A 26665-nucleotide genomic window follows, 5' to 3' on the forward strand; every position below is an offset into this window, starting at 1 on the left:
TTTAGAGAGAAAGCTTACTACCACAGCCCTCGCTCTTTGTCCTGAAAAGTTTAGCTCTTCTCTAATATTCCTAAAAGAATATGTGATTCCTGGCACTCCCAGGGTAAGTATGCTAAGGATCAAAAACAAAATATCGTGGTAGCATATAGAAGAAAACAGGCATTCTGTATCCTTCCTGTCCACACCCTTCTTACAGGGGTTTCTTTCTGTGTCGGGAAAGTAGAGACCTGCTTTTTAAACTCAGTCTGCAAAGACAAGAACAAGGGACAGTCGTCATGTGGGCGAACAGTGATTCAGAACTATCTTACCTTGAGTTGCAGCAAGAGATGAGAGAAAGGGTAACAGATTTGAAGATTTTTGTCCAAATTAATTTGACTCTCTGATTCATTGAGGGGGAGGGGAGTGTATGTAAAGCACTTTATTCCCCCAAAGATAACATAAGATGATCTTAAATATCAATGTGATTGTCAATATTCAACTTGAAAGAAAGATAATATAGCTTTTTAACTTGTAGAAGTATAAAATTACTGAAAGGCAGTAGCAGTCTCAGAGATAAGATCGCTCTGGGTGGTTGAAAATAATTGACACCAAAAGCCCTAAGTTCTGATGTAACTGACTCTGAACATTATTAGAAGATCTCTCTGTTGATTGAACATTGTCCTGCTCCATTTGGCCTGCTATAACAACATACCAGAGACTAGGTTGCTTACAAACAACAGAAATTTATTTCTCATGGTTCTGGAGGCTGGAAGTCCAAGACTGGGGTGCCAGCATGATAGGTGAGAGCACTCTTCAGGTCAAACACTTCTTGTTATATCTTCATATGGTGGAAGGGGCTAGAGAGCTGTTTGGGGTCACTTTTATAACAGCACTAATCCCAGTCATGAGGGCTCCACCCTCATGACCTAAGCACCTCCCAAGGGCTCCACTTCCTAATACCATCACATTGGGCATTAGTATTTCAACATGGATTTTGGGAGGACACAAATATTCAGACCACTGCAAACATGAATGAGGCTAATCTCTTTTACCTAAATTTATAAGTCTTTGACAAGCAGTGAGAGGGAGTTAATGTAAATATTTTATTGTCTAACCATTTAAGAAAATTAGGCTCTTAGGATTTCACTTATTATTTTATCCACAAGCACTGTTTCAACAAAAATCTTCCCCCACCACCCATAGGAAATAGACTACTTATCACACTAGTTTTTGGCATGGCTTATTTTTTGTCATTTTATTTATTTATTTTATTGACTAAAGCTCATCCATCAAGAAATATAATTGGTTGATGAAAATTTCTTTAGCTGTAATTGATGGCTGCACCAGATTTCAAATGTTATTGCCTTTTTTTTTTTTTTTCTTCGCATTGCTGTATTCAGGGTCTGTTTTGCTGTTTATTTTACACCCATTTATCTCTGTCCTCTGTTCACTCTTCCCTAACTTCACTTGTGCTCAGAAGTCATTTATGAAAGTTCTAACAGCATTTGTCAAATGGAGTCTCCCAATGTCTTCTGCCAATTAAATTATGTTGCTCTTGTTCTTATTAGATCTTTTGTTCCAACTCTGTTTCTCCTTTAGAAAATCATGATTTTATTGTTTAAGAATGTCCTTTTGTTACCATCTATCTTTATGGCACTGTCTTTTAAAATACAAAGCAATTCATTTATGAAGGAAAAAAAAGCATGTACATTAGTCATTTTTCTTTAGACTAGTACTCCCTAGCTGTTTATTCTAGTTTCAATTAAGTGAACTTTGAAAAAAAGGAATTTTACCATGTTTTTGCCCAAAAGGGTATTTCATAAAAGGTTTCTTTGCTTTCTGCTGTTTTATCAAGAATGGGAAGTAGCCAATTGCAACATAAACTTGACATTAAAATCATAATAATATTGGAAAGTTATGCTGGAATAGGCTAAAATTTGTGTTTCACATTGCTTGGCTTTTTTAAGAAGTAGAAATAGGTTTTTATACTCAGACGAAATAATGATTGCTGGCATTACTTCAAAGTCTTACTACTTGAAAAATTTTTTTATCAGCCTTATGAATGGAAGCCAGCTAGAGAAACCGAGTAGAACATTTGAGGCTGAAGTCTTCACAGAAGTACAGATTATCCAAAGTGCAGCAATATTTTCCTGTCTCTATAACTTATTTTAGTATATGTCAATTTCATTTTAATTTTTTTGAAACTGATTACTTATATATGAAATACATGACATTTTTGTTAATCAGATTTGATTAATTCTTAGAAAACACAGTTGCCCAAAAATGTGAGATGGGGTCACAATTTAAAACATATAATCATTAATCACAAACATCAGTTGAATACCTGGTATTAGTAGGTTACTGTGGTACTTGTTGCTTGGTGCTATAAGAAGCTTGATCAAACTGTTTTAATTCTTTGGTAATTTAGAGCAAGACTATCCAAGCAGCCTAATGAAAATAGTACATGTTGATAAAAGCAAAGTGTTATGGTGCTAATATAATTAAAGCATAGCGAAAAGACTAATTTCTAACAATGTGCAAACAGATCGTATTAGTTTTTTTCTTAATAAATTTTTATATGAAATATTTAAATCATAAAAAATATGGATGCTTATGTAACAAACACCCATTAACCACCACTTGTATTTAATAAATGTTAACATTTTGCCCTATTTGCTTTAAGTCCTCTTTTATTAATGAATCAAAATACTACAGTTAGTGTTGAATTGCACTCATCTGCATTCCTCTGTTCTAAGGGTAATCTTCTCCTGCAGTTTGAGTATATCCTTCCCATGAATATTTTTTATACTTCATTCATTCACTCAATATTCATTGAGCTATTTACTGTGTCTCAATCACTATCTCATTGTTTGAGTTGTAGTGATAAACAATACAAAATTTCCTGCACTCGTGGAGCTTTAAGATAAAGTAAGTAGTGTAAAATATATAGCATATTAATAGTGATCAGTATGATACAGAAAAAAAAAAAAAAGTAAGAGGGAAATGAAATGTTGGGTTGATAGTGGTGTTGGCAATTTTGGATTTGGTGACCAGGAAAGGCCTCACCGAGGTGTGTGTGAGCTGTTGTTGAATAAATTAAAAAGATATTTTATAAACCTGCGGTATAGAAATAAGACTTCTTACTCAGCTTCTGTAGAATGCACTAGTGAATGAACGAAAGGTAAAATATTTGAGATAAAAAGTATATGCATTCTCCAGGAAATCATTAACTTTGCTACTAGGGAGAGCGTGTTGGAAGAAAACAATTGTCTAACTTCAAGGAGTTTTAAATCTTCGTAGCCTTTGGAAACACCGCGAATCTCTATTCAGAAAATAAGTAAAGAGAAGGTAGAACTAGTAATGGATAAACTTGTCCACTTGACACTCAGTGCTTTTTCATTTGTGTTTTCCTTTAAATCAGTGTAATAAAAAAGAAACCTTTTAAACCATGGTAACAAGTTTGTTCAAAGTAATTTAATGAGATAATACTGTTTTGTGTTGAAGACGGATGTATTCCTCCTCTAAAATGATTTTTTACTAAACTTCAAAACAAGGAAATTATGTATAGTACAAGCAGCTACAAATTATCTGAAGATCTATTTCAAATGACTTTTAAAATTAAATTGCCTTTTGTGCCTATAAGATTAATAAAGATACAAGCTGTAATATCTACTATCATGGAAATTTGACCATGTAGATTTTTTTTCTTAAATAGTATTCATGAGTCTTATTACAAACAATTATTTACAACATTGATTCTCTTTTATCAGTAGTTGGCTGGGAGTTCAGTTTTCATCATTTTTCTTTTTAATTACTCTTTATTTTAAATTCTGGTTTTTATTCAAATAAGAGATTTTTAATTCTGTTGCAACTCAAGTAATCAAATTAACTCAGCAAGAAAATAATATTTATAGATTAAAACTCTTCCTTGCACCCTGATGAATGAAAATTATTCCTTTGTTATAATTACTTTTGTGCTTAAATTATTAATACAAGAGTACAAGGAAAAACATTTTTTTTATGATTCTAATGCTTTGAGGAAGAAGAATTTAATAGAGGATGTCTGCTTTTATTATTTTAATAAAAGTTACTATTATTTCAGAGATGCTAAACACTAAATTATGTTAAGCAAAAGCCTTCTTTCTATGTTAAATTTGTCTTGTAATGGTTGTATTTTTATTAGCTCCCCTAACCTTTCCCAGAGTTTGGTCTGACCTCGGAGTAGAGTAACAGATCACAGGAGGAATGAGGTTTCTTATCCTTTTACATATTTAGATAATTCCTAATTATGGCTCCCAAAAGAGCCATCTGACATGTGGAATTATCTGTCATTGCCAGAAGTGTGAAATCTAAAAAGAAAAGTATCAGTCATCCAAGATTTATCAGAAGAGCAGATCTGTAATAGCCAGGGCTCTTGTGTCTTAAGGATAGTTGTCTTTCAGATCACCATGTTAAATCCTCAGGGACAGATTAGAAGAATAAGTTTTTAAATTAGTCTTCAAATATAAGAAAACATATTGCTCACTTGTTATTTCTATGAGATTATCATTAAATGTTCACATTAAATTTGTGACTGGAAATGTGCTAAAATTTAAATAGAAAAATAAGATATTGAGTTTCCAGTTTTTTAATGTATCCAAAATGAGATTTGTGAAGTTAGTGGGCAGAAAAAAATTGATATGACAGATCTCCATTTTGAAAGCAGGGAAGTCAGATGATTTGATTCTGTCCTTGGTAGAAGATATGACCTTTCAATTGGATATCAGCAGTGGTAATTCATTGACATACCAAGAACTCAATAACCTTTAGAACACTGCTCTAATTGCCTAAGGTAGGCATCACAACTGCCCGTTGATCACAGTGGATGCCTCTGGTGTGAAATGCCCATGGTTTTCTTTAAAAGCTGTGCTGTCAGGGACATGTTTTTAGTCAATCTTCTTTTAGACATGAAGTGTCAGGCTACAATGGAAATGTTGTCTCTAGTTGAAAGATACCAAGTGTATGGGCTGGCCTGGTGGTGTAGTGGTTAAGTTTGCGCACTCTGCTTTGGCAGCCCAGCGTTCACGGGTTCGGATCCTGGGCGCAGACCTATGCACCGCTCATCAGCCATGCTGTGGCAGCATCCCAAATACAAAAAATAGGGGAAGATTGGCACAGATGTTAGCTCAGGGACAATCTTCCTCAAGCAAAAAGAGGAAGATTGGCAACAGATGTTAGCTCAGGGCCAATCTTCCTTACCAAAAAAAGAAAAAAAAAAGAAAAAGAAAAAGATACCAAGTGTGAAAAGGGTATCTGAAAAAGGGATTTGGATAACTCAGAGATTTTCCGCTACAGTTATGCGCTGCATAACGATGTTTCAGTCAACGACGGACCACATGTACAACAGCAGTCCCATAATTTAGTACCATATAGCTTAAGTGTGTGGTAGGCTATACCATCTAGGTTTGTGTAAGTACACTCTATGATGTTTTGCACAATGATAAAATTGCCTGAGGATACATTTCTCAGAACATATCCTCATCGTTAAGCGACACATGACTGTACTTGCTAATATGGTCTAATTGAGTAGCAAGTATGTTTATCATTAATTACAACCTCTCTAGAATCATTTCTAAAATCAACGAATGATAGAGTCTGCAGAATGTACAGATTTTGCCTATTACATCTTCTTGTGAGAAATATTTATCCACTTTTTTCCTTAAAGTTCTTCTAATGTATCTCATTAATTCTTACATCACCATTTGATTATGGACGGAAAACTGAATTGAGCAGGCAGATAACTTAGTGGACAATAAACCTGATAATCCAAGGGAATAAATAATTACCTCCCCAGCACAATTTGAGAGGTTACACTGCCCTTCAATGTTAGACAAGGAAACTTAGGCTGCTTTTTGGTAAGTAAATAAAGATGTCAATTTTTATAGGCTAGTTACAATACAAATTTTGCCAGATTAAACCTGTCTTATAGTCCGATATCAAAATGCTGCAAACATGTGTACAATCAATCCTCTTTATTATTAGCAAAGAGGATGCTAATTGAGACTGTCTTTAGAAGATTCTAACTTTTCAAGATGAAATAATGCCTTATACTCCTCCGTATAATCATTTTTAGTCATAAAAATTTTATTTTCATGTCACCAATATTTTATGCTTTTAAAGATAAGATATCCAAGCATCAAGTGATAATGTTAAGTTTGAAGTTCTTATTCTAAATTGTTTTCTCTGTAGTTAAGGATAGCAATAAGGAAAAATTTCTAAAATAAAAGAACAAACAGTAGTTTGTGGTAGCTTTAAAAAGATAAGTCTATAAATAAAAGGGTTCATTTTTGCTTGTAAGTCAAATTTCAATAAAATTTTTATAAAATGGATAAAATGAATTTTTCTTCCAGTTGATAAATACGGTTTGATTTATTTATTTTTATTTATTTTTTTTTTTTGTGAGGAAGATTGGCCTTGGGCTAACATCCATGCCCATCTTCCTCTACTTTATATGGGACGCCACCTCAGCATGGCTTGACAAGCGATGCGTCGGTGCACACCCGGGATCTGAACCTGTGAACCCCGGGCTGCTGCATCGGGGCACGTACACTCAACTGCTATGCCACCAGGCCGGCCCCTAAATGAAGGTTTTAAAAGGACAGAGTAACAACCACTAATTTTTACCATTGATGCATCTGGGAATTAAAAAGCAAAAACGAAGAAAGTTGATCTCCAAGAGATCATTCTATGTTTAAAAATAAGATTGATTGGTTTAAAAATAGGAACTGAAAAATTGAGACTATATTTTATTTTCCCTCATTTAGTGCCATCTGCCTAAGGCTAGGGTATATATTTATCACCTTCGAAAGTTTTTACCAATTCTAGAACTTGTTTCATCATGGACACATATAGCAAGTGATATTTTGGTTGGTTGCTGCCCAGCTTCCAGTTGATTTCAAGCGTAATGGGAACTAACTGTCATGTGGCTGATATAAAAGCCTATAAAATTTATAATCTACTATTTGAAATATAGTATCCAAATGAAGAAAGGTATTAGTCCTACCATATTCTATACCATTTCTATACTACTATGTTAAACTTTCAGATGAATACAGACACACCAGAGTCAGGTCGTGTAAATGCTGAAGAAAAGATGGAAGGAGTGTCTAGTGAAGGTGTTATCAGGATATTTAAAAGTTTGGCAACTATGGCACGTGGAGAACAAAAAAAACACCCCAGAGAAGTTTAATCAAAGAAAGAGAAGATATAGAAGGACCAACACAAAAAAAGGTGTAAACTTATATGAGTAACTCTGAAAAGTAAAACTAAAATGAAGGAATACGTGCTTTAGCTCACGAGAACTTTTAGGTAATTTACAGAGCTGTAATGGTAAAATGGGCTCCTCAAAATGAGTTAATTGCCCACTGCTGAAATTTTATTAGTGGCTGAATGACTAGCTTTCAGAGAAGCTATTTTGTTTTCTGTGAATGGTTGATGGCTGAAACGGTTCCAGTATGATGCAAGATTGCAAGTGGATCATTAGTACTGAAGGCGGTGATTTCATTTAGAAGTTGAAGAAATAGAAACTGAATATTAGGTTGTTTCCTTCGATCTTCTGCTATATCTCCATCGTACTAAGCATTAGAGTACCCTGTTTCAAAGACAGAGAACACTGATCCAGATAATTTTAAAATATGGTAAAAATAAAGAATATTATTCAGAGGCAGTGGGGAATAATAAAAAACAGGCATAAACACAAAGGGTATCTACCTTTGAAAGATGAACTCCAAAGGCTGAGATTTACAAGTTTGCAACCTTTTGTGTAAAGGCACTCTCCAGATTGTTTTGGGTGCAGCCATACTGATGAGGTGTAAAAGGACAGAGTTTGGAGCTGGTAGGATAGCCACAAAGTTAGGGGAGAAATTCTGGAAAGGTGATAATCAGAGGTAGTGAGTCCCCTTCCCCCAATTTGCATGTAAAATTTTCCCAAATCCTGACTGAAAATGTAAATATGTAGGCCCAGTGATCCCAGGGGAGAGGGAAGCAGCAGCCAGAAGCTTAAAGAACTGAGCAGAGTTTACAGTTGTTCATCACAGGAAGGACAGATTTTGGATTTGATTTCAGCCAGTTGGCTTCCTGCTAGAATGATTCTTCACAAGAACATAACAAAATTCAGAGTCTATAACATATTCAAAATGTCTAGTATCTAATAAAAAATCACTAGATTTGTGAAGAAACAGAAAAATGTGACCCACAGTCAATGAAAAAGAGCAGTCAGTAGAAACACCCTGAGATGACCCAGATGTCACAATTAAAGGACTGGAAAGAAACTGTTATAAGTATGTTCAGGGCTTAAGGGAAAATAAATACATAATGACTGAACAGAGAGGGATCTCAACAGAGAAATGAAAACTAGGAAGGAAAAGAACAAAATGAAAATTCCAGACTGAAAGTATAATATCTAAAATGAAACATTAGTTGGATGGCTTTAAAAATATATTGGATTATGGCATTAGAAGGAATCAGTGAACGTAAAGATAAATCAATAGAAATTGTATAATCTGAAGAACAGGAGAATGTAGCTTGAAGAAAATGATAGAACCTTAAGGATTTAGGGGACAATAACAAGTAGCCTAAAATAAGTGGGTATACATGATACCAACCAACCATTTATATTGTTAACCTTCTTTGTTATAAAAGAGAAGGTTTTCATATTTGGTAAATAACATTTTTAATATACCAATTACATATCTTCTGTTTGTAATTCAAGTACTTACAAAAGTGCAAGTTTTGATAAATTGAAGTTTTGATTCTCCTGCCCTGTAGTTCTTTGATGTCCTTAAAAAATAGTTTCAAAATTGTTAGACATGATCTAAGCAGAAGTCAAGGAATCTCAAGGATTAAACTCAAGGAACATGTGTCATTAACTGGGATCCAGAAATGGAAGAGTTAGTTCATTGAAAATATACCCTTAGGTCTCCCTCTACCAAATTGTCCTTCACTTTTTATATCTAGCTCTCTTTTACTTCTCCTGTCCTGAGGCTGCAGAGCTATCGGATCATCTGGTATAGCTTCAGTTTGAGAGTCTAGTGAAATACTGCACGTAAGGTGCTTTTGCACAGTGTTTTGCACAAAGTAATCATTCAATAACATTGGCTTTTATTTTTTAGGGAACCATTCTCATATATATATCTACTAAGTTTTCTAGTACTTATTGCTATTGAGGATCAACTGTATCTTTAAATATGAAATTTAAAAAATTCCTCTGTCTTTAAAAGTTGTAGACCAACTGAAATAGTTCTTTGTAGAAGTACAGAGAACTCCTATAGGAAAGGAAACATTTTAGAAGATCTACTTTAGTTTATTTTGCCAGGGAATGACATAGTTCTTACTGTGTAGGCAGTGAAGGTGGGGGAGAATATTAATATAATCTCACCTTGCTACATCCATTTCATAATGAATAACAGGGATAAAGTGAAGGAGATTGTTAATAAATATGTCACAATTTAAATCTTATATAGTAGTTCTAGCTTTGAAATACAAAAAAAAAGCAGACCTTTGAGTTAAAAGAACAATTTTTGTCTGTTTTTAAATTCGCAAGGCCTAACAGAATCATATTTTCTATTTACTTTAACTTTTCTTTCTTAAAAAGTATTTACAACTTAGAAGGATAGGGTGATATAAAGAGCATAAAACAGTAAACTTCCACACTCAAGAGAACAGTATTCAGAATTTCTTATAAGTTATGAATCATTTCTTTGGCATAGAAATAGCTCATTATATATTGTAATAATATTTATATCCATTTGATTCTGTCTCTTCAAAGTATATCTGTTTTTTTTTCATTCAAAAGACTAACAGACTATGACCTTGTAGGTTCAGGATAAATTCCGTCTAGACCTGTCCGATGAAGAGGCAGTGCATTACATGCAGAGTCTGATTGATGAAAGTGTCCACGCTCTGTTTGCTGCAGTGGTAGAACAGATTCACAAATTTGCCCAGGTAAGTTCTCTGAGGGCAGCGCACTTATCTCAGCTTCTCCATGTTCTACCCCAGAGTCCTCGGAGAGCCACACTTTGCTCCTGCCAGTGACATATTTTTTGGTTGTTGGTCAAGACTTTTTGACATCTCACCAGCCAGCTGATGTGAACGTGCTTAATGCATTATTTACTCTAAAACATCGTACTTAAATTTTCTTAGTAATGACTAAATTTTGGAGCGTCAGCATAGGTGTGTTTGTCCTTTGCAGTCAGTGGTGATTGTAAACCCTTCTTGAGAATGATCTGGGGTTTAGCAGAGGCCTTAGCAAGTGAGACTTAGACACTTGTTGGGTTTTGGTAAGTGGTGAAGTGCTAGGAAAGGAGTTTAGAAGCTGAGAAAAGCAGTGAATACCACACACTGAAAAGGTCTATCCGTAGACTTACTGTTAGCAGAAACTTTCATACAAATGTTTGAGGGAAGACCTTTTCACACTAGCCTATGATGATAAACCTCAGATTTAAAACCTGTTTTAATTTTGAATTTCATAATGAGGATGATTATGAGAATGGTTGGCAAACAGAAAAATTAGGCTGTTTTCTTCTCCCACACTCTCACATACTTCTCCTTTTGAACTCCTTTCTGACTTTATATATTCAATTAATAATAATTTTTAAAAATTATTGAAGTCATATTGGCTTATAACATTGTGCAAATGTCAGGTGTACATTATTGTATATCATTTTCTGTATAAACTGCATCGTGTTCACCACCAATAGTCTAATTTTTATCAGTCACCGTACGTATGTGTCCCTTTACCCCTTTCGCCCTCCCTCCACCCCCTTCCCCTCTGGTAAGCACTAATCGTTCTCCTTATCCATGTGTTTATCTTCCACATATGAGTGAAATCATATGGTGTTTGTCTTTCTCTATCTGACATAGTTCACTTAGCCTAATACCCTCAAGGACCATCCATGTTGTCACAAATGGCAAGATTTTGTCTTTTTTTATGGCTGAGTAATAATCACGCAAGCGCAAAGCCTGTCTTCTTTGACTTCTCCTTCACCCAGTATCCAGAATGTCATCAAGCCTTAACTATTTCTTTAATTATCCTTTTCTGTCGTTTTCTCAATACTAACATTTTAATCCAGTTGTTCTTCACTTTACCATACTTTAGATAACTAAAACCCTTCATAACTGTTCTCTCTCTTTTAGTCTTTTTCTTCTTGCAGCATTATTATCTTTATTCTGCTGAATATTCCAATCAGATATATTTTCACAAAATAATGTTTTACCTTGTCTTTTTTTAATTTAAATATGTACAGTGTTTCTCTATTGCCTAACAGTGACGTCCAATCTCTAGCAACTCAAGGCCTTCCAGGATGTTGTGTTTTCAGCCACTTTCCAAGCTGTTCCCCTAATACTCTCTTTCTCTGTATATTTTTGTTCTCTTCTATCTCTATGGCTGTTTTGTTAATGCCATTTCTTCAGCCCAGAATATTCATCTTCTTAATAATGAATCTTCTGTAAACTTCTGTTTGCCAAAATCCAACCTATCCTTTAAGATCTATTCTTAATGCCACTCTGATTCATCTTCCTCTGAATATCTGTAGTACTTTGGACTTTTATTGTGAGTTGCACTTATATTTTGCTTTCTATTATAGATACTTGGATACTTCCCTTAAACTCTTAAAATGCAGACTTCTTGAAGGCTGCGCTGTATCTGTCAGTCACCTAGTAGCACAATGCCTTATATACTTAAAAAATATCTAATGACATAAAGGAATTTCTTCCTGTAAATGTTAGCTTAGACTCTTTGTCTTGCTTAACAGAAAAAGTTTCTTCTCCTTGAACACCAATCTGGGTCATATTTCATTACAAGTGCCAACTCAATGTCTCCTTCACATGTCATTAAAATCCTAACCAGTCACTTCTCAAGAGGGTAAACTGTGACGCAGATGATAAGTAAGTGACTTGTTGAAGTCACCCAGCTAGCTAATGGTAGATCTGGCTCTACATATGGCACAGGAGATATTTGAGAGTTATAGGGAAAAAAACCCCAGAGAGGTATAATGGCTTAGCCAACTTCATATGTCTAACAAAGGACAAAACCAAGACATGAACCCGAATCTTTTGACTCCCACGTCCAAAGTTGTTTCCTAGCTTATCATATTTAGGTCTTCTTTATCCTAAGAAATTAATTTCTTTATCCTAAGAAATTAACTTGAGGGGCTGGCCCCATGGCTTAGCGGTTAAGTGCACGTGCTCTGCTGCTGGTGGCCCGGGTTCGGATCCCAGGCGCGCACCGACTCACTGCTTCTCCCGCCATGCTGAGGCCGCGTCCCACATACAGCAACTAGAAGGACGTGCAGCTATGACATACAACTATCTACTGGGGCTTTGGGGGAAAAAATAAATAAATAAATAAAATTATTTAAAAAAAAAAAGAAATTAACTTGAAAATGCTCCTGCTATTTTATTTATTTATTTATTTATTTTTGTGAGGAAGATCAGCCCTGAGCTAACATCCATCCTAATCCTCCTCTTTTTGCTGAGGAAGACCAGCTCTGAGCTAACATCTATTGCCAATCCTCCTCCTTTTTTTTTTTTCCCCCCAAAGCCCCAGTAGATAGTTGTATGTCATAGTTGCACATCCTGCTAGTTGCTGTATGTGGGACGCGGCCTCAGCATGGCCGGGCAAGTGGTGCGTGGGTGCGCGCCCGGGATCCGAACCCGGGCCGCCAGTAGCGGAGCGTGCACACTTAACTGCTAAGCCACGGGGCCGGCCCCTCATGTTGTTTTATTAAGGTTCCTTAAATATATCACCTGTGCTCATGCTATTGTGCAATGGAAACAATATCAAAATAAGAGTAACCTAAAGATGTTAAATTTCATTGGAACTTGCTTAGGCATTAAAGAGTACAAGAAATAGTAAATAAGGGCTTAACTTACACAAGTCTTGAAATTATAAAATTATAGAAGCTTAGCTATTTCTTAACTAATCTCTGAAGAAGTTTCTCTTTGGAACTCACGTCTACATATACATTTTCTAAGTATTGATACTAATAGATCACATGCGCACTCAAATTCTGATGACGAACATCTGTTTTTTTGTCACTCAGCGTTTATTATAAGGATGCATATTGCTAATTGATTTATGCTAATATTAGTGCATTCCTATTAGTCACTATGGATTATAGAACCCAATTTTTTAAAAGTGGAGGTATATCGATACATGTTAACAAAAGTTATAGTTGTTTCAGCATAAAAGGAATTATAATCTAAAAGATGACTAAAAAATTGCCAGATACAACTATTATATTGAAATGCTGAAAAGCCCTATTTTCTTCCATCGTGCCTTTCCCGAGGAAGGGTAGAGATTCAACACTGCAATATTTGTTGCCTAGCAACACCCACCTATTAGTGGTACAAATTTTCCACTGGAAGACACTTTTATTTGGGTCATTGTCTTTGAAATTGCATCATCAGAACTCTTCTGCCCACCGAAATGGTTTTTAAAGGGCTTTCTAGTCTTGTCTGCACAGAAGGTAGAGGTCAGTTAGTTTGGGTCCCTTACTCCTCTAAAACTAGGTCTTTCAATGGTCATCTCTCCCATTGAAGTCCATTTCTTTCCAGTTTCTGCTTTTTCCTGTCTCTCTCTCTCTTCACTGATTGATGGTAGAAGTCTGGAGAATGGGGTGTGGTTTCCATTAATCTTAATACATATTAAATCTAATTAAATGAATCTTAGTAGACTAACTGAGGTTAAAGATGTATTTTTTGCAGACTGAGCATAAATAAGAAAGAACAGATTGGGTTCATAAAGCTTACCTAAGTTCCGGCTCAAGATACTAAGAACACGTCACTGCTATTCATTTGGCAAGAGTCCTTACTTAGCCCCTGTGGTGTTCAAGGAGGAAAAGCTAAGGTCCAGGCAGAGGGGCACGTGAATGACATTAATGTGTACTCACATCTTATGCACCTTCAACTTAAGAGAATTCAACTATCTATCTATCGATCTATCTATCGATCTATCTCTCTCTCTCTGTACACACACACACACACACACACACATACACACATACATACATACTTGGGAGGATTAAAAAAACAATAAAAGGGGGGAAATGGTGTGGTTATTATGCCTGATATTTCCCCTGAAGAGTGTATGTCCTCTAATAAATGTGACAGGGGTACCCTCAGAAGAGTTTCAGATCCCAAGTGCCTCCCGTAACATAATATCTTACTATGCTGAATGTAATTACAATACTGAAGTGTCTTGGTTTTTTGTACATCATGGCCTCTAAATGCAAGCCATCTGCCCCATCTGCTGCTCAAACAAAGAAACAGGTTTTTTGCATCAGTACTAGAGGAAAAGCTTCCTGTTTTGGACTTTTTGAGAGATGACTATTTCTAATGTCTTCTGAAGGGCTTTTCTTGAGTAATTTTGTTTATGTTCCTGTTTTACCTTTATGTGCTGACCTGAGCACCTAAACCCACTGTAGGATGTTTCCACTGTAACTGTTCTACCCTCTCATCTACTTTGAGAAAGCATAGATGCAAAGGATGCCCGAAGGAGAAGAGAACAGAGCATCCATTCTAAGTTTACATTGTATGGGCTTTATTTTACCAGTAGGAATAAAGAACAGCAGTGTAACATATTTCATTGAAGAAAACAAAAAGTATTGAATTCTCTGGCCAAATAGAAATTTTTCTGCTCTAAAACCAAGTGTTTTTTAGTTTAGTAACTAATGTTCTTAAGAGTTAGATGATTCCCTGACTAGTAGCTTAAATAAATAACTAACGTAACACAAGTATGTCATACAGAACTCTTTTGTATCATTTTTTGTCCCAGATCTATTCCCAATTTATTTGAATTATCCTAGGAGGAATAAAAACAACAAAGAAACAACAATACTAGTGATAACAAGAGCCTATTGAACACTTAAATATGCCAGCGACTGTGTAAAATGCTTTGCCTGCATCACCTCGTTTAATCCTCACACCTGTGAAGTAGGGGCATCACCAGGCCTGTTTTAAGGATGAGCAAACTGAGGCTTAGATACGTTAAATAACCTGCCCAAGCTCTCAAGGTTAATAGGTGACGAAGTCCAGATTCAAACCAAAACCTGTAGAAATAGACAATAGTTTCTAATGTTTTTCTCCATATACATCTAAGCTTAATTTATTAGATAAGAATAGATTTTTTTGTGACTGGCAAGTTTTTAAAAATAGACATAAATTTGAAAAATTATCTTTTAACTTTTCTCTCCTCAATCTTTCATCTGAGCATCAAAAGAAAAAAAAAATACAGCTGTGCAAACAGCCAATAAGAGTATGATATAAAAAGGAGTCATTGGGAACAGTTAATCTGAGATAAATATGATAAATACGGGATAACATTTATTTTGCACATTGGCCAAAAACCAGTCTTGGATTTGATTGACCCACACGTGCTCTCTTGTTGCACTGTAATCAGCACCGCTGGACAACTACCCATTAAAACCCATGATGTTTAACAAACATAATAAAGGCACTTGCTATGTTACACGTGTTGCAAGGTCTTAAGATTAGTTAATTATTGTAATAGCAACAGTCAGCAGAATGCCCCATCATTTTCAGCTAAAATGCCCTGCCATTTATTTTTCATCCGTACAAATTTAATTTCCTTATCTTCTCTGAGGAAAGTTTTCAAACACTTGAATGTAATCATGATGAGATTTGCCCCTTTGCTTCATTAACTGCTTTTAGTAAGGTTCGTTGTTAAACTAACTTGTTTTCCTGTCCTTCTGGGTTATATCAAACCCTTTCGTATAAATTCTGCAAATGTACAGGGAGTTGAATATTTTGGGACTGGCTCTGCTACATAGTATTACTGATTTTTTTTCCATAGACACAGACACTTTGAAGTATTTAGGAAATATATGAGAGACCTTCTGTGCAGTAGCAGCATTTTTCTCATACACACACATACATACACACACACACGTGTGTGTGGTTTTTAATTGTTTCCAGGATATTTAGACTTCCTAACATGTCAATGAGGACCCTTCACAATTTGGCTTTAACCTGAATTTTCGGCTTCCATCATCTTCTACCAGCCTTCAAAAAGAACTTTCTTCATAGCTCTGAATGATCTACCCCCATGATGATTCCTCATACCCAATACCTGCCCTCTCAAAACCATAACCTTTGTCTTTGTCTGGAATGAGTTCCCCACCCATTTGCCCAACTTCTAGGGGGTGGTGTGTGTGTGTGCGTGCAATGACTGCCTCTATACGTAAGCATTTTGTCTTCAGGCATTTTATTGTAAGTAACTTGGGATCTCCCACAGAACCTGAACCATTCCTGGCACATAGTAGGTACCAAATAAATGTATATGATTTTACATAGTGCCAAGGACCCTGTGAAAAGTTTATTTTTATTTCCTCTGATATTGCCTTTAAGAAAACATTAAAACTATGTCTTAAATTTTAAATTATGTTCCTTTTATTAACGTTAAAAATATATCTTACTGGGGCTGGCCTGGTGGCGTAGCAGTTGGATTTGTGCGCTCTGCTTCGGTGGTCTGAGGTGCACAGGTTCAAATCCTGGGCACGATCCAACACACCGCTTGTCAAGCCATGCCGTGGCGGCGTCCCATATAAAGTAGAGGTGGATGGACATGGGTGTTAGCCCAGAGCCAATCTTCCTCAGCAAAAAGAGGAGGATTGGCATTGGATGTTAGCTCAGGGCTAATCTTCCTCACACACATACACACACACACACACACACACACACACACTATATATATATATCTTATATTATTTCTAGAATTGCCACTCTGTCTAAGATTAAAATCAGTCAGCATCTTTCACTATTTTACACGTATACACGCATGTGCACACAAAAACCAAACACATTTGTCATCAAGATTTTTTTCCTTCACGTTTTCTTTCGGTGTAATAATGAGGTGAAGTTCATAGAAACAAAGTTTTGTTGCACATAAACAGCATTCTTAACTCCTTCAAGATAATGCCAGCAATATATTTGATTGAACAAAAGGGTACATGAGGTACGGATGGCTCAATGTATATTCACCCAAACAAAATGATCAGAGTTGTCCTTACCGAGAGAGTGGGTGATGGACAGCATCTGTACATGTTAAAGACAACCATCTACTGTCGTAGATTATTTTTGCATTAAATTGTCCTCAAAAGGAATAGGTAGCAGGGATGGCCTGGTGGCGTAGTGGTTAAGTATGCGCACTCCGCTTCAGCAGCTGGGGGTTTGCAGGTTCAGATCCTGGGTGCAGACCTATCCACTACTTATCAAGCCATGCTGTGGCAGGCGTCCCATATCAAGTAGAGGAAGATGGGCATGAATGTTAGCCCAGGGCCAATCTTCCTCAGCAAAAAGAGGAGGATTGTCAACGGATGTTAGCTCAGGGCTAATCTTCCTCACCAAAAAAAAAAAGAAAAGAAAAGAAAAAAAAGTAATAGGTAGCATTCTATCAGTTTCACTGAATGCTAAATTTAAGAGATAATAATAATGAAGAAAGGGTAGTGTCACCGATATTTCTTTGTAAGCCCTATGTCAGATAATTTTGAGGGTGCCTAGCATAAAATAGGTGCCAAAAATGTCGATTTCTTTTATTTCTACTTGATATTTTAATATTGAACACTGTTAATGTGTTGGTCCCAAAACAACTCTTGACATGTGCCTCTCTTATTATTTCAAGACCACTTCCTTTGATTTTATTCCAGGCCATTTCTGGAATGAAATGGCTGCACTCTGTGGAATAAACTACAGATTTTCACAGTCTGTCTAAAAATGTCACACCAATATGTAGGCATACTACTCAAAATATGAATCATCTGTCACTGCAGAGTTCAGTGGGATTCTTGCCTTCCTGGTGCCAGATTTGTCTGCCATATAATAATTGGTCATCTTGAGCTTACAGTCAGCAAACATTCCCTCCCCTAAATATTTTCTCATATAAACTGATTTTTAAGCCAAGTCTCAGGAATTCTATACATTTTGGTTAATTGAAATCCTCTTCATGGCTTTTAGTAATTTTTTCACTTTTTTTAATAGAAGAATTATGTGTTCATCTCTTTCTAAGCATTTTTTGTAACTATCACTCTGTTGTTTACCTTTCTTTGTGAACAGTGAAGCTAATTATTTTCTACTTGTTTCTTTATTTGTTCTTAATTTTTGTAGTACTGGAGAAAATGAAACTGGGTTTGGCCCATCAAGATGTTTAGCTCCGTAAGGAAACTACTTTAGAAGCAACCTGTGTATAAGGAAGACTTCAGAGTGACAAGCAAGGAAGAGAACATTTAATCTTCAAGATGCCATCTCTCCTAAATGTTCCATGGTGCCTGAATTCCCTTTCCTTGGATGTCATTGCTTAAATATGGTCTTGAAGGGTTTGTTTTGAAATATTGTATATATTTATTTTCAAATGTACACATTGTTAATAAGCTAAGAAGTGAGAAGCTTATTCCAGGATCATGTACATATTATGAGAGTTCTGGAGGAATTTTATGTTGAAATAGTAAAACATTTAGTCTAAGTTTGAAACGCCTTTTTTCCCTCATCTTTACATCAAGAGTAGTTACATGAATTTGGATTAACTATCTCAGTTTAGAAGGTTTTTTGTTTTGTCTCTCTCTCTTTCCTTCCTTCCCCCCTCCCTCCAGATTTTTTTTTTTTTTTGGCCTAATCTACGATACTTAAAGTTTTACATATTATGTCTCATTCTTTTATAGTTAGGGAATTGTATATACTTCAAAGAAGACAGTCATTTTCTGTTACTTATAAATATTGTTTGTCTATTTTTTTTTTTGAAAACTATAGTTCACAGTTCTCCTAGGTTGTAAGTACATAAAGCAGGATATAAAAATGTAGCTACTGGATAACTGGCCAACAGGTAATATGACAGAAGCTTTTACTATTGAGCCTAAGATATTTTTACATAAACATGTAAGAATAAATTGCCTTTCTGCAATAAATTCTTTTTTGATGCAAACTTAGCTTTCAAAAGCTTTTTGAAATAGCTCTGCTAAACCAGTTAATGTAATGTATCCTTTCTGATCTAAGCAAAATTATTTTTTGTTTTTTAAAACTATAAGTCCCACTAATCCATCTAGCTTTTTTGCCTCATGGAACTTTGGGAAATAGGAATGCACACAAATGGGAAAAGCAACATAATAATCTTTGCAAATTAATGTGTTGCATAGTCATGTGACTTTGTTTTAGAAGATAAACAATATCTCCTTCTTTGGTTGCTGAATAAATATTAAATATCAAATGACAGAAAAGATTAAGAAGGTTAAATTAAGGCACAGTTTCAGAGAACGCCATTAATTATAATGTTTATTTGTCACCAAATTCACATCTGTGAGCTTGCCTCTTTAGAGTGGGGTCACCAGCTGGAAAGCAAGCATATAATTAAGAGATCCTAGAGGCGTATGGAATGTGATTTGTATAAAACATACATGCAGATTAGAAAAATGGTAAAAATGAAAAGACCTTTCCAAATCATCATAAGAGAGTTTATGCCCAAACTCATTGGCAAGCTCCATCCTCTATCTTGCTTTTTCTTTGCTTCACGTAGTTACATCATTTTTTGTTGCCTAGAAGTTTTTAATCTATCTGCATTCTCTATCTTTTAGTCCTGTTTCTACTGGCACCTTCTCCAAAAAGTTTTCTCAACATGGCCCTGTTGAAAGTGACCTCTCCAACCTTCTGAACTCTTGTAATTCTTTATATATAGCTTTTTAATTGGCATTTAGTGAAGTGGGGTATTTTTGTTATATTTGCATCTCCTATTTCAGAGGTTGGCAAGCTTTTTCTGTAAAGGGCCAAGATAGTAAATATCTTCAGCTTTAGAAACCATATGATCTTGGTCACAGCGACTCAACTCTGCTGTTATAGTAAAACAGCAGCCATAGACAACATGTAAACAAATGGGCAGGGCCAGATTTGACCCTCCAGCCATAATTTGCTGATCCCTGTTTGAATTAACTCGAAGGCAAAACTGTATCACCTTAATCATCTTTTTACACTTTGCGTAGATAGTAGCATGCTTATAGTAGAGCTCTATAAATAATTTTTGGACTAATATAAAATTCTATAAGGGCAAACACTGACAACTAGTAAGGAGAGTTGATCATGAGTGACCTTGTCTTCAGTGCGAACTTGATAAGAATTATGAAGGAGATAAAGCTTTCTAGGAAGAAAGACAGGTATTGAGTGAGGAAGGAGCATCTCTGAGGATGGACAGTGGCTGTGGTTTTGCTGAACATATTTTGGTGGTGGGAGGTGAGCCTATATTAGAAAGAAAGTGATTCATCGGTCTCAATTTCTATTGCTCAAAGCAACCTCTTAGCTCCTACTGTTTTCCCCAAATTCCATTGTATTATTGTCCAGAGCTCTGTCTTTACAGTGTAGTCTGTATGTTTCTTTATTGTCATTGCCATCCAGATCCTTTGGCAATTTCTATAGTGTTTCAAGCACAGTGTTTGCTTTGAGTTTGAGAAGAGTATTTTTGAGGACACAGTGCTTTAATTAAAAAGTGTGAGTACCATGGTTATGTACTGTAAGTATTCAGAGTGAGATTTCTGAGTGAGGGAGAGAAAATGTGCATAATAGTCACTGAGAGTGGGGCTCTGGGAAAGAAAGAAGTCAAGTGTGGTTCACATTCCTAAGTAAAGGGTAAAGGGTTGATACAACCTGATTTTTGCTATTCTTCATATCCTAGGGTTAGATGCTTCCCAGCTCATTTGTATTAGAGTTTTCAGCTGGGTATATATTGTAGTAATAGCAGTCAACATTATAAGGACTTACTACTACATGTCAGCACTATGCTAACTGCTTCGTATGCCTCATCTCACTATTCTTTATAAGAGTCCCATGAAGTAGAGTTATCCTCCTATTTTCCAGAAGTTTAAGGCAGTTGAATCATCTGCCCAAGGTTAGGCTGCAAGTGAGAGCAGAGTTGGGATTTGAAGTTGAGTTTCTCAGATTCCAGTGATCACAGTCTTGACCATCAAATTCTCCCGCCTTCATTTCTCTCTGAGGCGACGGTGATAGTACGGACTGCGAGAGTGCGCGCGTGTGTGTATGTGGTCTGTTAGACTTGAATCCCCATAAACAAAGCCTATTCTTTTTCTTTTTTTTTTTTTTCGTCATGAACAGAATTACCACAGGTACAGGCAGTAGTCAACAAAGTAAATTAAATTTCTAAGAAACAGTCATGTCATCATGCCACATATTATACTTGCCTTGGGATGGGAAATAAATCGTTCAGTAAAAACATACAGGCAAAATAAATCTTAACCATGCAGCTGTTAACCTACAATCATGCTGTACTTTATATCCTTGCACATAGATCTAACATTGCAATTTTTAAAAAATAAACCAGATTGAGACTCTTAGCAGGATTTTTTTTTGCAAATAAATTTCAAAAACAACATGGACTTTCTATAATTAAATACAGAAAATATACTGGTTTGCCAAAATGAGTAATTTAATATATTAACAATTCACCATAAAGAATGCATACTACCTGGATGGTCATGGAACAGAAAAGGGATATTAGCTAAAAACTAAAGAAATCTAAATAAAGTATGGACTAGTTTTTAAAAAAATGGAATGAGTAGCCAAGCCTCAGAAGGTGGTGAACATCCCAGCTGAGTGACCACTTAGAGAAGCTGAACTCCTGCATAGGAAGGAGATTTTCAACCTGAATTCGTTCCTCAGTTTTCTCTTGTCTTTCTAGACCTTGACATATTTTTAAAAATTCAAGGCAGTTACTTTGTAGAAAATTCCACAGTTTGAGTTTGTCTAATTTTCCTCGAGGTTTATTCATTTTTGGTAAGAATACTACAGAAATAACGGTGTTTTCTTCTCGGGGCATCTTATTGGAAGACACATGGTGTCAATTTGTCATATTCCTGGTGGTGGTAACTTTTATTACTTGGTTAAGATGGTGTTTTCCAGCTGTCTCCATTCTGAAGTTAATGAATTTGTATTTAATACTTATAAATTACTAGACGATTCATGTATTTTATGAGATACTTTGAAACTATGTAAATATCCTGTTCGTTACACACTTGTACCCACCAATTTTAGCGTAGACTGATGATTCTTACCTGAATTAATTATTATTATGGTGAAAGCCAAACAGTGATTTTTTTTTTTTTGATTCTGTTATTCCTTCTACACTTAGTGTTCTACCGTAAGGTACAGCTCTCCTTTCTCCATTAATTATGTATTCATCTATTTCTATTAGCAAGGCCTCTGTGGATTCCTGTTTTATTTTATTATACAATGCATTCCTATTGCCACTTATCTTGATGGTAAAATTACCCAAGAACTGACCTGTGTTCAAGTTGGTGCCTGTGTCCCCTGACATGGCCCCAGTATTCTTTGAACCTTTCCTTACTTTGGGCACAAGATGTTCCAGGCTCATCTTGTACTTTCTCTGCCCCAGCCCCAGAGTCAGCCATTCCTCTAAGGAGTCCTGGTTCATTTCTGGTCTGATTTTACCAGATAACTCCCCAAATAAGATGTGTGACTTTTCTAAAATAGAAGGTAATATAGCATCCTGATATTGCCATTCTAAAACTCTGGAATCTAAATGGGGGATATGGATATATATATAAGCTCAAAATAGGTAGAGTAACCCATATCTGAATGAAGCACAGAATTTAGAATTTACCTGTTTCTTCACTTCTTCTCAGCTTTAGATCATCAGCACCACTATCTGCTTTGAGACCATCAGAACTAATCTTATGTCCTTTATCTCTGTTTTGTTAGTCACCACAAGAAACCCAGACCTCCCTAAGTCATCCCTCATACTCTGGCCCTTCATTCCCATACAGCTTTGTACCACCCCCATCTCCCAAACCTCCGCACTTCCTTGGACCATCATCAACAGAATCTGTGGGTGTCCAAGTTTCCTTTCTGTGCTGTAAAGCTGGGTACTACACACATTTTTTTTTTTTTTTTCTATTCTCTCTTTTTAGAGGAAAACAGCAAGTAAAACCAAGCAAGTTAGTTCAGGAATTCAGTCAAGTCAACTAAAAAAAAATCTCACAGTATATCCTAAAGTCTATATACCTTTAGCCCATTCTCTTGACACACCACTAAAAATGACATGTTCATAATCAATGATCCTTTGCAAGATTACCAGTCATCAAAGAAAACCAATGCTGTTTAGTTAACTATACCTAATATTGAATGGTTAGTACAATGGTTAGCTCAATAAGGGTTTTAAAAATGAGTAAAAGAATGGTTAATCCTCAGTTAACAAGAACATTAATTAGAACTTCCTGCAGCAACTTTAATTTTAGTTTCAATAAGTTGGCTTCTTGATCAAACATTCTCTTTTAAATCTAATAAAGAAATCTGAGTTTGCTATTTAAAAAGTTCAACATAAACTTGTAATACAAAACTGCAATTTCACTCCTAGATATCACAAGAGAAATGAAAGCATGTCCACATAAAGACTTGTACACAAATCTCCCTTAGCATGACTCATAGTAACCCAAAGAATGGAACAACTCAAATGTCCCTCAACTGGTGAATGGTAAACAAAATGTGATACATTCATACAATTGGATACTATTTACTATTTGGCAATAAAAAAAAGAGCAAACTACTTATACTGCAACAATATGGATGAACCTCAAAAATATGCTAAGAGAAAGAAGCCAGACACAAAAGGCCACATATTGTTAAGCTTCCATTTCCAGAAAAGGGAAATCTTCATTGGCAGAAAGATCAGAGGTTGCCAGGGGCTGGGGGTAAAAACGGGAATTGACCAGAAAGGGACACTGAGGGAACTTTATGCAATGATGGGAATGTTCTAAAACTGGATTTTAGTGATGGCTGGGCAACTCTATATTACTAAAAATCGTAGAATTATGTTTTATGACATGAAGATTGTACCTCAGTAAAGCTGGTTTTAAGAAAAGAGATCCGAAGCAACTCATTGTCTGAGGCAAGGAAACACTAGATTTCTAACTCACATAAGGCGTGCAGATGTGGAGAAGTAGGAGGACTCCACGCGGCAGCCCAGTCCCAAGCGAATTCCACTCAAGCTGCAGCCTCCACCGTGTGCCTGGTCTTACCTGGGCTTCGCCTGGATCTCCACCTTCGCCCGCACTGTAGTCGCCCGCACTCCAAGCCCCTGGCAGACGCCACCTCCTGCAGCTCTGCTTTCCCGAGTCACGGGAAACTGACACCGTGCATATTTTCAGGCCTGTGGCAGGGCTGATGGTAAGGACGGACCAGCCCAGGCCGCTGCAGAGGAGCAACAGGAGCCTGCGAAGGGATGGAGGACCTTGAGGTCCCAGGCACACGGCCGCAGACACCCACAGACGCCGAGTGCGTTAACAGTCGGCCGGGACTCCCTACATGATGACAAGTCCAGTTTGGTAAGGAGACTTAGATGTTGAAGGACAGTATGGTGCTGAAGTGTGTACATTGTTTGAGACCTGGAATCTTCAATTCACAAAACGCTTGTGATAAGAAAATAGAGCATGAAGCAGAAATCAAACGAGGCAAAGCCCAGCGTATAAGCAGACGCCTCCAAATTTTTGAGCAGCTCTCTTGAGGCCTTTCTCCCGGGGCATTGGGTGACAAAATACCACCTCCTTGACCATAAGGAGAAGAATAACCTCTTGTGAACATGGCACTCCCTTCAAAAAGGTAACCTTCCTCCTTTCAGTCCTTTTTTATGCAGCAGGTGTGGGTGGTGAGTTGGTAGTGGTGGTACCAGTTCTGATAAATTGATGCTTATTAAGTTATGAGAGGAGAAAGCCAGATTGGTATTGTGAGACTATTGTAACTGTTTTTCTTGGTTCAGATGAGGAATTAGTCTCCCATCCCAAAATATACACTAGGAATGCCCAGGGGTTCCAGTCCCTTTCATGGGGTTACTGTTTCAGTAGCTACCATCCGCTGCCAGGTGGAGCTTGTAGCTTGTCTTTCCTTAGGAGAAGAAGCCATGTACACATTCTGACACAGAACCAGCAGAATTAGCCCTCAAATATCTGGTGGGCATGTGTATAAGCACCTAACTATAAGCGTCTCTCTGAATCCCAAGTCTGCTTAGAACTCAAATGTTATTAATGTTCTCAAACGTCATTACACTTCCCTATGAGACCATTAATATCCCAATCCACTTCAACTAAATGACTCACTTCTGACCTACCCACTCACAGGACTGGTAATCATACCAGAATGTCAGTGGTGAGCCCTTCAGACATCAGTGCCTTCCTGTTTAGTCTGTCACTGAATGCAATTCCCAGAAAGTGCAATTAATAGCATCATGGCCAGATATTTCTTCATATCATCTCCTCCTACCTCCCTGACTGCACTTAGTCTCATTTGTGGACTTTTTTCTCCTCTGATCAACCTTTAAGTGTTGAACCACCACCATGCTTGTGGCTGGGACCCTTTGTTATTTCTATTTACCCTCTCACAGGTGATCTCATCCAGTCCTAAGGAGTTAAATGCCATTTACATGCTGATGACCAGGGCCAGCTTCCCAGACATGCTATCTGTGCACATTCAGAAAGGCCCTGAGCTTAATTTAATGCTCTGCTGTCACTGTGTTAAAAGCCTTACTAAGTTTATCTTTGAGTTAGTGTTTCTAAGTGAAGTGTGATGGGACAGTGGAGCATGTGCAGAGGCAGAGGAGATATATACATTTTATTTATTGGGGTATAACTGATGTATAACATTATGTAACTTTAAGGTGTACAATGTGTTGGTTTGGTACATTTATGTTTTGTGATATGATTACTGCAGTAGCCTTAGCTAACACCTTTTTCATGTCACATATTTATCATTTTTTTATGAATACATTTATTTGTTTATTTTTGAGTGTGAGTCCACAGCTTTTGTCAGGTAGTTTCAAGAATTGTGACTTCAACAAAACAAAAGAATGATTGCTGTAAATGCAGTATTTGAAAAATCAGTGGTTGGTTAATCAAGACATAAAATTTAACTAAAAGGAGATGGAGTCAGGTCATTTCCAAAATAGAGTTCTGCGTATCAGTCTTTCTCAAATGTTAAAAGCTTAGAATATTCATGTTTAATTTATTCCCTAGTTTTTACTATTTAAGTTGTTTGCAGACCAAACTTTAAGCATACTGTTTTATTTTTTTTCTTGTTTGTTTTGTTTTTTACAGGTTTTTTTTATTGCGGTAACATTGGTTTATAACATTATATAAATTTCAGGTGTACATCATTATACTTCTATTTCTACATAGATTACATCTCGTTCACCACGCAAATACTAATTACAATCCATCACCACACACATGTGCCTAATCACCCCTTTTGCCCTCCTCCCTCTCCCTTCCCCTCTGGTAACCACCAATCCAATCTCTGTCTCTATGTGTTTGTTTGTTGTTGTTTTTATCTTCTACTTATAAGTGAGATCATATGGTATTTGACTTTCTCCCTCTGACTTATTTCACTTAACATAATACCCTCAATGTCCATCCATGTTGTCTCAAATGGCTGGATTTCATTGTTTCTTATGGCTGAGTAGTATTCCATTGTGTATATATACCACATCTTCTTGATCCATTCATCTCTTGATGGGCACTTAGGTTGCTTCCAAGTCTTGGCTATCGTGAATAATGCTGCAGTGAACACAGAGGTGCATATATCTTTACACATTTGTGTTTTCATGTTCTTTGGATATCATTTCTTTTTTGTGTTG

General features: G+C 36.4%; 1 protein-coding gene across 2 annotated transcripts in view; it reads left to right on the forward strand.

Moving 5' to 3' along the window:
- Nucleotides 1–23322, forward strand: part of PIK3C3 (phosphatidylinositol 3-kinase catalytic subunit type 3) — a 142943-nt gene extending 119621 nt beyond the window's left edge. The window contains exons 24-25 of one of the 2 annotated variants that reach the window (XM_058557028.1): nt 9835–9960; nt 18139–23321. In XM_058557028.1, coding sequence (XP_058413011.1) covers nt 9835–9960; nt 18139–18153 — 141 coding nt within the window. In that variant the 3' untranslated portion in view covers nt 18154–23321. Of the gene's footprint in view, nt 1–9834; nt 9961–18138 lie in introns of both variants that reach the window. The other variant, XM_058557029.1, reaches the window with a different exon arrangement.
- The last annotated feature ends 3343 nt before the right edge of the window (nt 23323–26665 follow it).

Source organism: Diceros bicornis, chromosome 16 (assembly GCF_020826845.1).
Source record: "Diceros bicornis minor isolate mBicDic1 chromosome 16, mDicBic1.mat.cur, whole genome shotgun sequence".
NCBI lineage: Eukaryota > Metazoa > Chordata > Mammalia > Perissodactyla > Rhinocerotidae > Diceros > Diceros bicornis.